This window comes from Hibiscus syriacus, unplaced genomic scaffold, assembly GCF_006381635.1.
Source record: "Hibiscus syriacus cultivar Baekdansim isolate YM2019G1 unplaced genomic scaffold, ASM638163v2 tig00111069_pilon, whole genome shotgun sequence".
Lineage (NCBI taxonomy): Eukaryota > Viridiplantae > Streptophyta > Magnoliopsida > Malvales > Malvaceae > Hibiscus > Hibiscus syriacus.
The window spans coordinates 1,059,331-1,074,324 of NW_024062970.1; the positions used below are offsets into that span (position 1 = coordinate 1,059,331).

Sequence of the window (14,994 nt, forward strand, 5' to 3'; positions counted from 1 at the left end):
TTCAACCAAATCTCTGAAAAAATGTTCTGTTAAAGGAACATTAGACTATCAACCACCTGCTGTTAGGATTAATGACAGTGGTATGTCTCCTTCGCAAGGTGGGAATTATATGATTGAGTGGCTTTCGTTAGTAGAGGCAACTCCTGCTCTTTCTGCTGTTGATGTAGATCGCCATGGAACCAGGGAGATAACTACGAAGGGGTATTCCAATGAAAAATCTTCTAAAGTAGCGAGAAGGAGAAGAAACGGTTTTCAAAATTGGAGGAAGGAAGCTCATACAAATGGTAGTAATGGGTATAAAAGTGGATGTGTCACGTTATTCATTGAGAACCTACCGGAAAAGATCCATTGGAAGAGACTTGGTTATTTATTTGGCACACAAGGTCAAGTTATTGATGTCTTCATTCTCAAAAAAAAGAAACTCGAATGGGGTTCGCTTTAGGTTTATTCGCTATGTTATAATTGAAGAAGCAAGGAAAGCGATTTCAATGATGAATGGTAATCTTATTTATGGCAGCAAAATTAGAGTCTCTTTGGCTAAATATAAACCCTGACAGTCTTACTGGCGAAAGTCCTCGATAATTGTTCAAAGTAAGTCTGGGTTGGAAGATAGTTCGAGGAATAAATACTGTGAAGTTGAGAGTGTTGTGGATGATGATAAACTTCACGTGTTGAGTAATTGTCTTGTGGGGTGGTTCAAGAACTTTATCAAAATTGGTAATCTTGCTAACCAGATACAAGCAAAAGGATTAGTTGGTTTCACGCTAATGAGAGTTGTTGGAAATGTAGTTCTAATGGTTTTTGAAGACTCTGATTCGTTGAGAAGCGTGAAGGATGATAAGTTAGAGACTCTAGCAGAATGGTTTTCCAGAGTAAAAACTTGGTCAGAGAGCCTAGTGGTGGAGTGTTGTCGTATGTGGGTAGTTTGCGAAGGTATTCATTTTCACAGTTGGAATTGGGATACCTTCAAAAACATTGCAACTCAGTGGGGCAAGTTAATTGCAATCGACAACAGTTGTGAGTTTCCAACGTCTTTTGATCGAGCAAAATTCCAAATACTCACTAAGGCTCAAGGGAGAATTGATGAGTTGTTGGAGTTGAAGGTCGGTGATAATTTATTCAAAATCTTGGTGGATGTAGTTGATCCTTCCTTTAAACCTAATTCTTGGGTCCCTGAAGATTGTGATGTTTCATTAGAACTTATTCCTCCAATTGGGTCGTGACTGTTCGGTAGCTGTATTCAGAGGTGTTTTTTTAGTTTGTGGTTGTAATTGTTGGTTTTTATTTTTCTGTTATCTTACATCTTGAGGTTTATTTTAGAAATAGGATTATTGTCTTAGGGGCTTTTTGTTTGAAGATGGAAGATTTTTAGGTGATTTGGTTTTTGTAATGGTGTATATTCCCATATGAGGGTTCGATGTTACCACATGTAATTGGTATTCTATTTAATAAAATATGAGACACTCTTTTCTTCCTTCCAATGTTCTTCAACATACTTTTAAGTCTGTGGAAGAATACGAATGGAGTTTTTAATGAATTTAATGATTTATTTTTAAATTTGATAAAAATATTAGTAACAAAATTAGATGAAAATATTAATTGTGTAAATAAAAATTTAAATCTCATTCGAGGTATAGATTTTGATCCAGAAAAATACAGTTGGGAAGGTTTTGCTTCCATGTCTTCACAAATATCCTATCTATCCGACCATTAAAAGCGGATATAAGACAAACATAAATGCTCATCAGTCATCACGTATAACAATAACTTTGTAGCATGTCCAAATTCATACATACTAGGTTGTTGAGATTATTAATTTGCCTCTCGATACGATGCTCAGATTGATTGTCACCTGGTGATGATGAAGGGAGTTGCGAAACAAACTGAGATTTACTTATATATCTAAGATATATGTATGCTTTTCTAACAACAGGATCCGTGGCGCAACGGTAGCGCGTCCGATTCCAGATCAGAAGGTTTCAAATCCCAGTTTCCTGTTTCTTTCTGAAACAATCACAAGATCAATGTTTTTACCCTTTTTCCTTGCAGAACTCGATTCTTTCTTCCTGTTTTGTTGGATAGAAATTTGCTTAGTTTCATGGTGAGTGACCACATGAACCAAGATGGAAACCCTAAATCTGTCTTCTTTTTAGTGACCAAGTCTGGTTTTAGCTCACAAATTATGGCCACAATGCATTAGAGCAGTAGGATTGCTTGTTGAAGCCCAGTGACCATAGTGGCAACCATTTGATCGTTGCACTCCACAGTTTTAGGCCTGTCACCTATGTTTTCCGGGTTTGGGTGAATGTTGTACCACATTGATTGATATTCTGGGGGGGGGGGGGAATCAAGGCATGTTTTAACTTAAAGATAATCTAATATTAGGGGTGTTGTAGCATGTCTAAATCCATGCATAATAATCCAAAGGAGATAGGGGCAGTTCTCTCTTGAATCCAGGCATAATGCAAATCATCCACATTGAAAACTTGGCATTATCTCTTGAACAGAGCTTAAACATCAGTAACAAAACATTACAAGTTACACTTTCAAGTTACTCTATAAGCAATGCTTTTGTGAATCTGTGTTCGTAATTGTTTGTCGCTTTTATTACAAGATGGTGCCGGCTATTTACAGACATCCAATAAGTTCCCTTGGCTCATGAACTATTCCTTTCTTCCCATCTATGACTCTATATGCTCACACGTTGGCTGCTTCTGAAAGCGAAGGAACTCATTGATTGTCTTCGTGTTGAACAAAGAATTCAACCTAAGGTTTTCTCGTCATCGAACCTGGTCCCTTTCTCATGTGTTGCGCTCCGTATGCACAGGTAGAACCTACTGTTGTTGCAGCCACTAACCAACTGTAGACATGTCATGAAATATAAGCTCTTGCGACCTGTGATTTATTTATGATATAATCAGCAAATGGTCGGTTAGTTTACCTTAAGTATGTGATGCACGATTGAGTTTCCGGTGTCCCAAACTCGGGTTGAAGGAGAGCCGAGGCAACTAAAATCAGCTGGAAAACTGTGTTAACCTGTGAAAATTCAAAGTTTTTTCAGATATGGAAGCATTAACTGTTTTCACAAGCCGAGTTCAGGGTTTTCTGCATTCAATAGATGGTTTTATGATTGTCCATGACTTGCCATTATATTTTATTCGTTGTCACCGTCTTTTGTAATGTTAAAATGCCAAAGTGCTGCAGAATACATTGCTAAATCCGTATTCCACCCAATCGGGGAAAGAAAAGATGATACTTACTTTGCTTATAAAGAGAGGCTCAACCTTCTGTGGACTAGTCCCATCGAGATTGACAAAATCAAGCCAACTTTTCCACTGAATCAAAGATGATCCAACAATGAAAGGCAAGATTTAGATCAACGATTACCGAAGTTAGCCAAGCCATTAAAGAATTGGAACAAAAGCATGCGCTAGTAAAGTGCAAGTTAAGCCCTTCACCTGCCAACCCAAGCTACCAGCTCTTTGGTACATTGCACCACCAATGAGAGAAACATCTCGCAAGACAACAAGCCCGACAAGTCCAGCTTTACAGCAAAGAAAACTAATAAGATAGGCATCACCAAACGTTTGCAGATAATATAGTACCTTTTAGGCGTGAAAAAATTTAAATATCAAATAACATTCACAGATAACTACAACTCTCAAAACCCGCAATCCCCTGTACTAAAGGTAGGTGAAACAGGAATCGAGATTAAGGAAGTACTAGAAAAAAACTGCTGATATAACCTATAACTATAAGCCTCCAGTATGATAATTCCAAGTTATCCTTGTGACACAGTAGTGGTGACGCTACGGGAAAGTAGTACAAAATCTTAAATATTTAGTCCGCTACGAAAAAATTTCAGCATTCGACAGAGGAAAGCTCCTGCATTTGCAAGATGGCACAATTGTTTATGAATGTAAGGAGTGTCTGAAAGTATCGATTAAAACATGTAAAGTCCTCAATATCTCAACTACCACCGATAACCAGAGAATTGAAGATGATCTAAACAACTGCGGGTTAAACTTACGGTGCAACAAATTGTTGTGTACCATCGACAAAGCAACACATCCAATAAGAACCTATACCAACAAGATCAAAGATAAACCACTTGTAAAATGAAACTCACAAGCAAAGTCACAAGAACCTATAAAGAGGTAAAGTGGCATCAGTTATTTACCTTGTCAGCTAGAGGATCAAGATAAGAACCCACTACTGAATTGATCTTCATCTTTCTAGCTACATACCCATCCAACTAGGGGTAAAAACAGTAGAAATGATTTTAAAAAAATCATTATTTTTTTACAAAAAAGTAGAGAATTACTTATTTTCGATTGATACATGAAAAAGCCAGAGAATCCATACCCAATCAGTTGCACCAGAGATGGCTAATCCCACAAATGCAAGATCGTACATTTCATTCACAATCACCCTACAATTAATTCATTGAACTAATATCTTCAAAACTAATTAATCAAAAACGAAAGCGAAGATGGATTTTAAAACTTACCATCCAAGCAAAGGGCCAGAAAGCAATCGACTCATTGAAATTAAATTAGGCAAATTCACAAAACTCTCAACCACAGCTCCCCTTTCCTTAACACCTCGTTTCTCGTTTTCCACCCGATCCAATACACTAGGGTCTGATAAGACCGACCCAAATCGTAGCTTGACCGGAAATTTAGCTCCGCCGCCTCTAATCAAGTCAAGATTCAACGCTTGGACTTTTCTCAAAACGGTGGCGTTCCCCCAAAACGGAGTGGCCGATTGAGAGAGCTTCCATGGCGGGGAAGAGAGGAAGAGAGGGCCATTGAAGGGAGCGATCAATTTAGAAAGCGACGGAGAAAACGGCGAGACTCGGCTGTGGAAGAGAGGTGGAATTACGTAAGTTGTTGTACTTGAATTCGCCGGTGCGGCAGTCAAAAAGGTTCGGGCTTTGGTAGGGTTTTTGGTAATTATGGTTTGCAGAGACCTGTAAATCCCCATTGATAAAGCATTGCTTTCTCGAATGGCAAGACCCAAGGGTTCAACCTAGGGGTATAAACGAGTTGACTCGACTCGAAAATTTTTCAGCTCGACTCGAATTCGAAATCTTGAATTAAAGTTCGTGAGTAACTCGAAAAGGTTCGAAATGGAAAAAAAATATTAAATTTAACTAGATTAAAGCTTCAAACTCAAACTTGAACATGAATCTTAAATACATAAAAGTCTTACTGTATTTTTTTAAAAAATCAACACAAATGTTAATATTATTAATAATTTATTTTTTAAAATAAAATCTTAATATATTATATTTTCGAGCTATCACGAGTTTTTCGAGTCGAGTATCAAGCAGTTCGTTTCGGCTCGTTAAGAATTCGAGTCGAGCTTGAGCTCGAGTCAAGTTCATTCGATCCGAGTATTTATCAAACTTTGACCGAATCGATCTCTAATAGCTCACGATATGTCTCGTCCCATTTACAGTCCTAGTTCAAGCAATACTATTTTTGGAATAGGGCAATTTCTATTAAAAAGTTCATTTACTATCCATTTTTAGAATTAGTTCCAGAGTGATAATAAATAGGGTAAACTACGCATTTAGTATTTAAGTTATAAGTTTTTGTCTATTTTAATACTTAAACTTTTATTTTTTTAAAATCATATTTAATATTTAGTTTTCATTTCATTTTAGTACTCACAGTTAAAAACTTAACGCTTTTAGTATTTAAACCATCACTTTAGTCCGTTTTAATATCTAAACTTTCGTTTGGTCCGTTTTAGTACCTAAACTTTCATTCTTTTCAGAACTTAACATTAAACTTTGAACGAGTACTAAAATGAAATAACAACTAAAATTTTTTATGACATGTACTAAAATGAAATAAAAATTAAATTTAAATATGATGTTGAAAAAATTAAAAGTTTATATCTTAAAATGAACCAATAGAAGTAGAATAATCCAAAACACTAAAATCAATATGAGAATAATAAATAAATCACAACCACTAGAAGACTCAATAGGAGTAGAGCAGTCCAAAAATGATTAAGGGCATCTAAAGTGAAACTAAAACCTTAATAATGGCAGTCTCCTAACAGGTGTTATAAACAAAAATTCCAGATTCAAAAGAAAAAAGGTGTTAGCTAAATAGAAAATAAATAGTATTGTTAGTCATTAACGATGTATATATTTTATATAGATATAATTGTTTTAATCAAATCTTTAAAAAATAATATATTTTTATCAACTGAAATCGTTTGATGGATTCCTATAATTCATAACCAGATATGCTTTCATAGATAATAGTGTATGACAAAGGACGAGAGAATAATAATTGTCACACCCTAGTTTTTAAGCTTAATTTTAAATGTTTAATCAATATATTTTGAAGACCAAATTGTGAGTTTTTGAAGATTTTAGGGTTGTTTCCATAATTTGTAAAAGTTTAAGGACCCAAACTTGGATTTGACCCTCTCCTATCCGCTAAGAAAAAATGTGAAAGGTGCTGCCATGGAGATTTGGGGTTTGTACAAATACGAACTAATATACGACATGACCAAAAATTTAATAAGATAATTAATAAATTCGGTAAAGCACTATCTGAAATGTTGATAGACTCATAATTTTGTAGATTGAAAACATAAAGGACTATTAAAAAATTTGATAACCGGTAAAATTTGGTTATCGGTAGGTATTAGTACATATATATAAGTATTTATATTTACTTCACTGTGGAAAATATTAATTTAGGATTATTTTTTGAGTGAGTTTTAATATATTAATTTAGTAATTATAAGCGTCTAATGACTTATTTTTATGTTACGGTATATATTGTTATTAAATTAAAAATAATAAACATAGAATTACATATTTATTAGAGAAAATAACCTCAGTGACCAAAAATGCCTTATAATATACGATTTTAACCAACTTTTTTGGATTTGCCAAAATGACCAACTAAATCGCAATGCGATCGATAATTCGTAACGCGATCTCCAGTATCGCAAATCAGTTTCCAGATTTACAACGCGATTCTGACTATCGCATTGCGATTTTCCAAATTCGCGTTGCGATTTTCCTAAATCACAATACGAATACGTAAATCGCAATGCGAATACGTAAATCGCAATGCGAATATGTAAATCGCAACGTGAATCTGACTATCGCAATGCGATTTACATAGCGCCATTCGTATCGCAACGCGTATTTTTTTCAAATTCCAAACACGAATATATTAATATATCGAACACTAAACCGTCCACAGTATATCCTGTAATCGCAACTCATAACCTAAAACCCTAAATCACAACTCAGTCTCATCTCCATCTCTCACTCTCTAAGGCGACATCCATCCCCATCTCCGACGAAATCAATCCCCATCTCCGACGATATCAGTCTCCATCTCCGGCGAAATCATTCACGGTCAGAAATGAAAAATCAACCAAATCAACCACAGAGGGTTAGTTTTTTTAATTATTTTTATTTTGAAATTTTTGCATTATTATTAGGTTTTTCATATTGAAATTGATGATAAGTTTACTGGTGTTTTCAATAATAGATTAACCATTTCACTTAGATTGCTTATTAAATTCATTCGATTGCTGCCAATACTGCTAAACTGTTTAGTCTTTAACCATGTGAAGTTAGTATTTGTCTTTGTTTTGTCTTTTGGTTGAAGTAATGCAATTCATTCAAGTTTCTTTCAATTTTAGTATTTGAAACCGAGAATGACTATCGCAATGCGATTCTGTCGTTGCGATTTTCATTTCGCGTTGCGATAGTCAAATTCACGTTGCGATAGTCATTTTCGTGTTACGATTTTCATTTCGCATTGCGATTCTTGCGTTGCGATAGTCAAATTCGCGTTGCGATAATCATTTTCGTGTTGCGGTTTTCATTTTCGTGTTGCGATTTTAAGTTTCAGAAACTATTCTTCTTCTGCAAATTGAAACTTGAATGAATTGCATTACTTCAACCAAAAAACAAAGACAAATACTAAATTCACAGTGTTGCAAATTTAAGTTTGAAGAATAAACTACTACTCTTTATGTTTATTGTTCTTGTTATATCTTCATAGTGTAGTTTTTGGTATATCTAACTTGGTATGTTTATTGTTTTTGCAGAACTTTTATTCGGCTCAATTGACCTTAAGAAATAAAGTAAGCCTGGCCAAAACAATTGCGTCGAAGCTTTCACCTGCACAAAGAAAAATATTTGAGGATACTTGCTTCGGGCCATGGCTGAAAGTACAACATCCGGGTGGAGATGCTATGTTGACCCATCTGTTTCTTCAAACCATGACTAGCGATCTACCAGAGACTATACAACGTCGTGATGAAGAGATATGGTTTGATTTTCCACCGGCGTATACGTGTTTTGGGCGGGAGGAGTTTGCTTAATCATCGGTCTACGCTTCGGACACGATGATGTAGATCGGTATACTAGACATATTACCCGACTATCATGGTTTTCCCGGGTTTTTCCTGAGCTGTCAACGGAGAAGCCGAATTTACACGTGGAAGACTTGACGAGATTATTGAATAAGAAAGATGGTTTTACTCGGATGGATGACGTCGATGTTGTCCGAGTATGCCTTCTAATACTTTTGCAAGCCGGCTTTTTAGGCAAAGAGGCCTAACAACCTATTCTTAATGATCTAATTAAATTGTTAGAGGACCTAAATGCATGGAACCTGTTTCCGTGGGGATCATATCTATGGAAAGCTACATGGAATAAGTTGTCGTCTGCCTTTGATGATTGAAAAAGTTTGCGTGGCGATGGTTCCAAATACACTTTGTCAGGCTTTATTTGGGCCTTTAAGGTAATAATTTTTATATAATGTTTCCAAAATTATAATTAATTCTTTAACAATTACTAATGTTTGTTATTATATTGTTTTTAGATTTGGATATTTGAGGCATTTCCCGCCATGCAGACATATGCATTAAAAACTTCTAATGATATTCCTAGGGCTATTTACTGGAAGTGGAAACGGTCCTTGCAGCAATGGGAAGATTTACTACCGTATACTACAATAAATAATATAAGTTAACACAAATACTACCATATGTTTATAAACAAGTTATTACTAGTAAACGTTTAACTTTGTTTGAGCTTTTATATTGTTAGGAGGCCAACACTTCATTACAGAGGCTGACACCCACAGAAGCTGAGCTTGCCACTGATTGGTGGCAAGCTAGTAAGCATTTTTTTGATAGCACGGATGATGAGCAGCCAACACTTCGAGAGCCATCACCTCACCCAGAGCCATCACCTGATCGACCCAAATATACATCTCCACAACGAGAGTCATCACCTATTATGTCACACCATCGAGCCTTTTCTCCACCATCACCTCATGATAGGCGACCGGAAAAGATACCACGACGTTTATCTCCCTGTTCTCTACCTCCACCTCCACGGGATGAGTTAGGGGAGTTACGTAATGAGGTCAATGCCTTGCGTGAGGAGGTCGGTACTTTACGCGATGACAATGGTGCATGGCGTGTTGAGGTGTCTACTTTACGTGGTGAGGTAGCAGCTCTACGTGAGATTGTAGTATCGTTGCAGAACGAGGTTCATACTCTACGCAACGAGGTAAGTTTAATATTTTTCATATTTAACTTGATGATAAATTTACTCGTAATTTCACTTAGATTGCTTAGTAAATTCATTCGGTTGCTACCAATACTGTTTAACTGTTTATTTTTTAACCCTGTGAAGTTAGTATTTATTTTTGGTTGTCTTTTGGTTGAAGTAATGCAATCCATTCAAGTTTCAATTTGCAGAAGAAGAATTAGTTTACTATAGCAATGCGAAAATGACTATCGCAACGCGAAAATGACTATCGTAACGACAGAATCGCAATGCGAAATGAAAATCGCAACAACAAAATCGCAACGCGAAAATGACTATCGCAATGCGAAAATGACTATCGTAATGCGAATTTTACTATCGCAACGAAAGAATCGCAATGCGAAATGAAAATCGCATTGCGATTCTCTCGTTGCGATAGTCATTTTCGCGTTGCGATAGTCATTTTCGCGTTGTGATTTTAAGTTTCAGATTCTATTCTTCTTCTGCAAATTGAAACTTGAATGAATTGCATTACTTCAACCAAAAGACAAATATTAACTTCACAGTGTTGAAAGTTTAAGTTTCAAGAATAAACTACTACTCTTTATGTTGTCATTGAACCTGCACTAAACCTATATGTTGTCCTTTTAAATGTTTATATAAGTGCTTACTTCTGGAATGTTATCTGATGCATTTTGTGAACAATGATATAATAATGACTTGGATGAATACCGTGCAAGTTTGAAATAGATTTGTCTATGTTTTCACTGTTTAATATCATGTATGTTTATTTACTGATTTATGTATTAATTTATTTTTAGCGGCCCGCTAAGGTGGATGCTCTACGTTGGGTTTTTCTTGCAAGACGGAGTTCACGCATCAGACGGCGTGCACGTGCCATTACGTCTCCGTTCACCCCAATAGTGCAAAGAATCCATTGAAGAGGCCTCCCCTATCGTTCAAGAGGCCCCTATAATCCCTCAAGAGTCCCCTCCCACCATTCAAGAGGCCACTGTTATCGTTGAAGAGGTCCCTCCCAACATTCTAGAGCCCGATTCACACGGCGTAATATATCGAATTATTGAGAAGCCCCTCATGTGCCGGACATGATGGATGACTGTTGGCTTTCGTATAAGTTACCGGCCAGTACCATTTCGGCAGATGAAGTGGAGAGGAAACAACTACCGGAAACAATTCTGGATAATACCCTTTGGGCTAAGACCGCAGTTGATTTTTATCTACATGAGCGGAGCCAAGGGTGTTACGCTGACATATACAAACTCAACGATGATATGCATTTGTTGATTGAACGGTCTTGGTGGGGTGTATTATTAGGGTTGAAGACAACGGTTTCTATGGGGTAAGTCTTATATTTCTTCTTATATTTCAGTTTGATTAATTTTTTTAAAATTTATGTAATTCACTAATATATGTCTTTTTTTGTAAAACAACATATTGATGCATGGGTGACACGTCTTCTAATTGTAAGGAAATTGAAGAAAAATATAAAAAAACGCGATATACAATTATGCCGACGTCTTTTCACGTAGTTCACTTGAAGAATCAACGACAGGAATCATATGTGTTGGCTAATGGACAAGCTAAACTTTATCCTGTATGGTGGGAGGTCGATAAGGTTAGTATTTATTTGTTTAAATATTTTAAAGGTGTTCATAAATAAGTGCACAATTTGAATTATTACATTTCGATGTAGGTGTTTATCCCTGTTTTGGAACGTACTCATTGGCTTCTCGTCGAGCTTCAGCTCCCATCCCTAAAGATAATAGTATATGGCAGCATGATAAATTACATATCATTGTCTGATTTGAGAGATATTATTAAGGGATGGAGCTCTCATTTGGCTAAATTCTTGGATGCAATTAATTATTGGACTAATTATGGAAACAAGAAGCCAAAGAAGTTCAATGTTACAGTTATCAGAGACGAGACCGCGCCACAACAAACGAAGGAAGCCAGAGGGGATTGTGGTCCTCTCTTATGCATGTGCTTGGAGCGTTTGACAACAGGAAGTACACAGTTTCTACCTCCCACCGATAGAGATAGAGGTGCAGTAGGCTTGTGGTTTCGGCATTTTATGGCTAGAACGATATATGCGAGACGCTGCCTACCTGCATCCGCATTATGAATGTGTCCATAAATAATTTGTAAGTCAAATGCAAGTGTTGTTAAACATATATATTCTTTTTGGTTTGAAAATGTTTGGTTAAATAGCTAGAATTCAATAATTTGCTGTTTGTAGGTTTTAGATGTGTAGAAAGTGTTGTTGATTCAATGTTTGGTTTCTGCAGGTTAATCCTGAACTGAGCTGCGTGAAATGGATGTATGGGTGCAAAAGTTGATTCAATAATTGATGAGGAAATAATTCTTATTATTATTTTTTGATTGTTTAATTGATTTGTAAAAGAAGATTTGTAAATGTTGATTTGTTTAATTGATGTGTACATAATTATTTGTGCTTGTTTAATTGATTGAAATGTAATTGTTGATTTGTTGATTTCAATCTGCATTATGTTGAATGCAAAACAGACTATCGCAACGCGGAAATGACTATCGCAACGAATTCGCGTTGCGATTTTCATTTTCACATTGCGATTCTCTCGTTACGATTTTTATTTCGCATTGTGATTCTCTCGTTGCGATAGTCATTTCGCGTTGCGATAGTCATTTCCGCGTTGCGATAGTCATATTCCGTTGCGATAGTCATATTTGCGTTGCGATAGTCAAATGAATGTCTAATAAGTGATAACAACTGAACATATCATAGCAATGTTCAAACTCAAGTTACTAATACATGCCTAACTGAAAATGTTAAAAGTTCACACATAATACAATGTTTGCATTTAAAAATCACCTAAGTTAACAGCCCCAAAAGGTGAAGTCGGTTGTGATTGGGATTTTGATGAGGATCCATATTTTGGTAGAGGAAAAGATGATTGTGATGGCACTGGTGATCCACATGTCAACCTTGTATGACCACTTTCCTTGCACCGACTACATGTCGATCTCTCTTTCTTCACCCTTAGACGATATACGATCGTGACTTTTGGTCGGCCAGGTAGCCTTCTGTCCATGGCTGGTGGCAAAACTGTTTGTAAGTCATCTGGTATGTCCCACTCAGAATGATGTGGAATAGGGTAGACAATCTCGACATAAGTCTGTCGATATACTTCTGTAGTGTAGCAATCCATAGCGTATGCGCTTGAATCATCTTGGTTTAGATGAAGAGCAACTTTTTTAACATGGCCACACGGATAACCAGATGTTTGCCATTTCATACAACCACACGTCTTTGCATTTAGATCGACAAGCCCATTTAAGTTATTATCCAGTACTTCAAACAAAGTGTTTGAACATGGTTCAACTCTCCATGACGTTGACTTCACAACACATTTCGTTATCTTTTTTCAGTCCATGGTGTAACACGATGTTCCAATGTTCCTGTAAATTTAAATAAATATACTTAGTAAAATATATGATAAGTTACGAATTTAAAGAAATAATACCTGCATGGTTTCTTTTGTAGTACCACTGTTGAATAGAGGCTCGAAAAAACTCCATTAACATAGTAATGGGTAATTTCCGGGAATGACGACTTAGAGCGTTGATTGATTCTGCACTATTAGACGTCATAAAACCATATCTTGCTCCAAGTTGATGTACTCTTGACCATATTTCAAACCCGACATCTTCTAGTGTTTGAGCACACTGAGGCAAAACATGTCTTAAACAGTTTATATGCTTATTAAAATTCACTTCCCGATAAGCTTTTACAGCCTTCCAGTATGTCCATTTGTGATTTTTTATACCAGCAGACCTTGATTTTAGATTTCTATACAAATGGACACCACAAAGTCCATGAAAAGCATCTGGAAACACCTTCTAACAGCGTTGTCATTGAGTTTGCCCTATCGATATGATTTTCAGATTGCTAATAGGACCTATGCAATCCCTAAGATGCCCTATAAACCATGTCCATAAATCAGAGGTTTCAGATTTGCCAACCCCGTAAGCTATTGGTAGTATCCCATTGTTAGCATCCATGGCTACTGCTAATAAGTTTACTCCAAGGTATCAACCTTTTAAATGTGTTCCGTCAACTATAATAACTGGGCGCATGCAAGTAATAAACGAACGAATCTACAAAATCATATACACAAGAAATATAATCATTTAAATGTGAAATGCATGTAACTAACAAAAATGAGTCAACAAAATTATATTTATTTACTAACCGCAGCACCAATGGCGATAAACAGCAACTCAAAGCGTCCATCTCTATCTGTTTTGATATGAGTTACCGACCCAGGATTTTTCAGCTTTAAATTGTGACAATAAGCCGGCAATTGGGCAAACGATGCTTCTGGTGACCCCCTCAACAATTCCAATGCATAACATTTGACTCTCCAAGCTTGAGAATATGAGATACTAATCTTGAACCGAGCATTCATGTCAGTCATAATTTCATGTCCCCGATATACCATGCCATTCAAAAACATTAACTCAGCCAGAAAACCACCCAACACCTTTTTTTTGCCTGTCTATGGTGAGGAAAAACTTGGGTTCTTGAACATGTATGTTTATCAATAAAAGTCCTAACTTGAAACATTTCGCAATCTTTTATTCTCTTTGCAATCATATGCCACATACAGTTTTTTTCAATCATACACCTTGTTTCGAAACGATCTTTGCTTGATTTGTTAACTTTTAGTTGATAGCCATCTTCCACATTTCGTATACAAAGCTATCTTCAAGTCTTCCTTTGTATCAAAACAATCATCTTTCTTGATACGAATAATTTTTGTGGAACAATCAACTGCTATCTTTACCAACTCTTCTTCCGGTATCTGAAGTAATTCTGGCATATTCCAGTTGTACTCCTGTGGTATTTTCTTCGGGGACTTTTCTTTGGGGATTTCTTCTTCTTCTTTTTATTCTTCAGGGTTATATGAATTATAGAATGGATGTTCAACATGTTCATTTACAAGCGTAACTTCCTCCTCATTATCATCAACAACATCTTCATCGGCAACGACTGTTTCATCATCAAAATTCGGGTATTGACCAATATCAAAATCATTACACGCAGGGTCTGTTTCTTCTTCTGAAAAATCATCAAAATCCAAGTATTGACCAAGATCAAAGTCTGGGTATTGACCAAGATCAAATTTCGAATACTGACTAGTACTCACAATTTTTTCTGTTGGCTCATCATCGTCTAACTGGTTAATACGAAAAGAATTGGTGCTGAAAGTTGATTGAGATTTGGATTAGGGAAAGGTTGTGGGTTTTGAGATTGTGTTTGGTATTGGAAATGTGGTGAAACAATATTTGCTTGGTGATGAAATTGTGGTAGAACCATTAAATTTTGAGCACCATAAACTGGGGTTGAAAAACTTAGTTGATTACTACCCGCTACTTAC

The 14,994-nt window shown here is 36.2% G+C and overlaps 1 protein-coding gene across 1 annotated transcript; it reads right to left on the reverse strand.

Annotated features, from left to right (window-relative positions):
• Window positions 1-2,463: 2,463 nt before the first annotated feature.
• On the reverse strand, window positions 2,464-5,012 carry LOC120151709 (cardiolipin synthase (CMP-forming), mitochondrial-like). Its single transcript, XM_039164089.1, has 8 exons — window positions 4,511-5,012; window positions 4,366-4,432; window positions 4,181-4,255; window positions 4,031-4,082; window positions 3,459-3,544; window positions 3,261-3,335; window positions 2,942-3,036; window positions 2,464-2,860 (listed from the first exon to the last, which is right to left on the reverse strand). Exons 1-8 carry the CDS (start codon window positions 4,984-4,986, stop codon window positions 2,767-2,769), a joined length of 1,020 nt encoding a protein of 339 aa, XP_039020020.1. The 5' UTR covers window positions 4,987-5,012; the 3' UTR covers window positions 2,464-2,766.
• Between the last annotated feature and the right edge of the window lie 9,982 nt (window positions 5,013-14,994).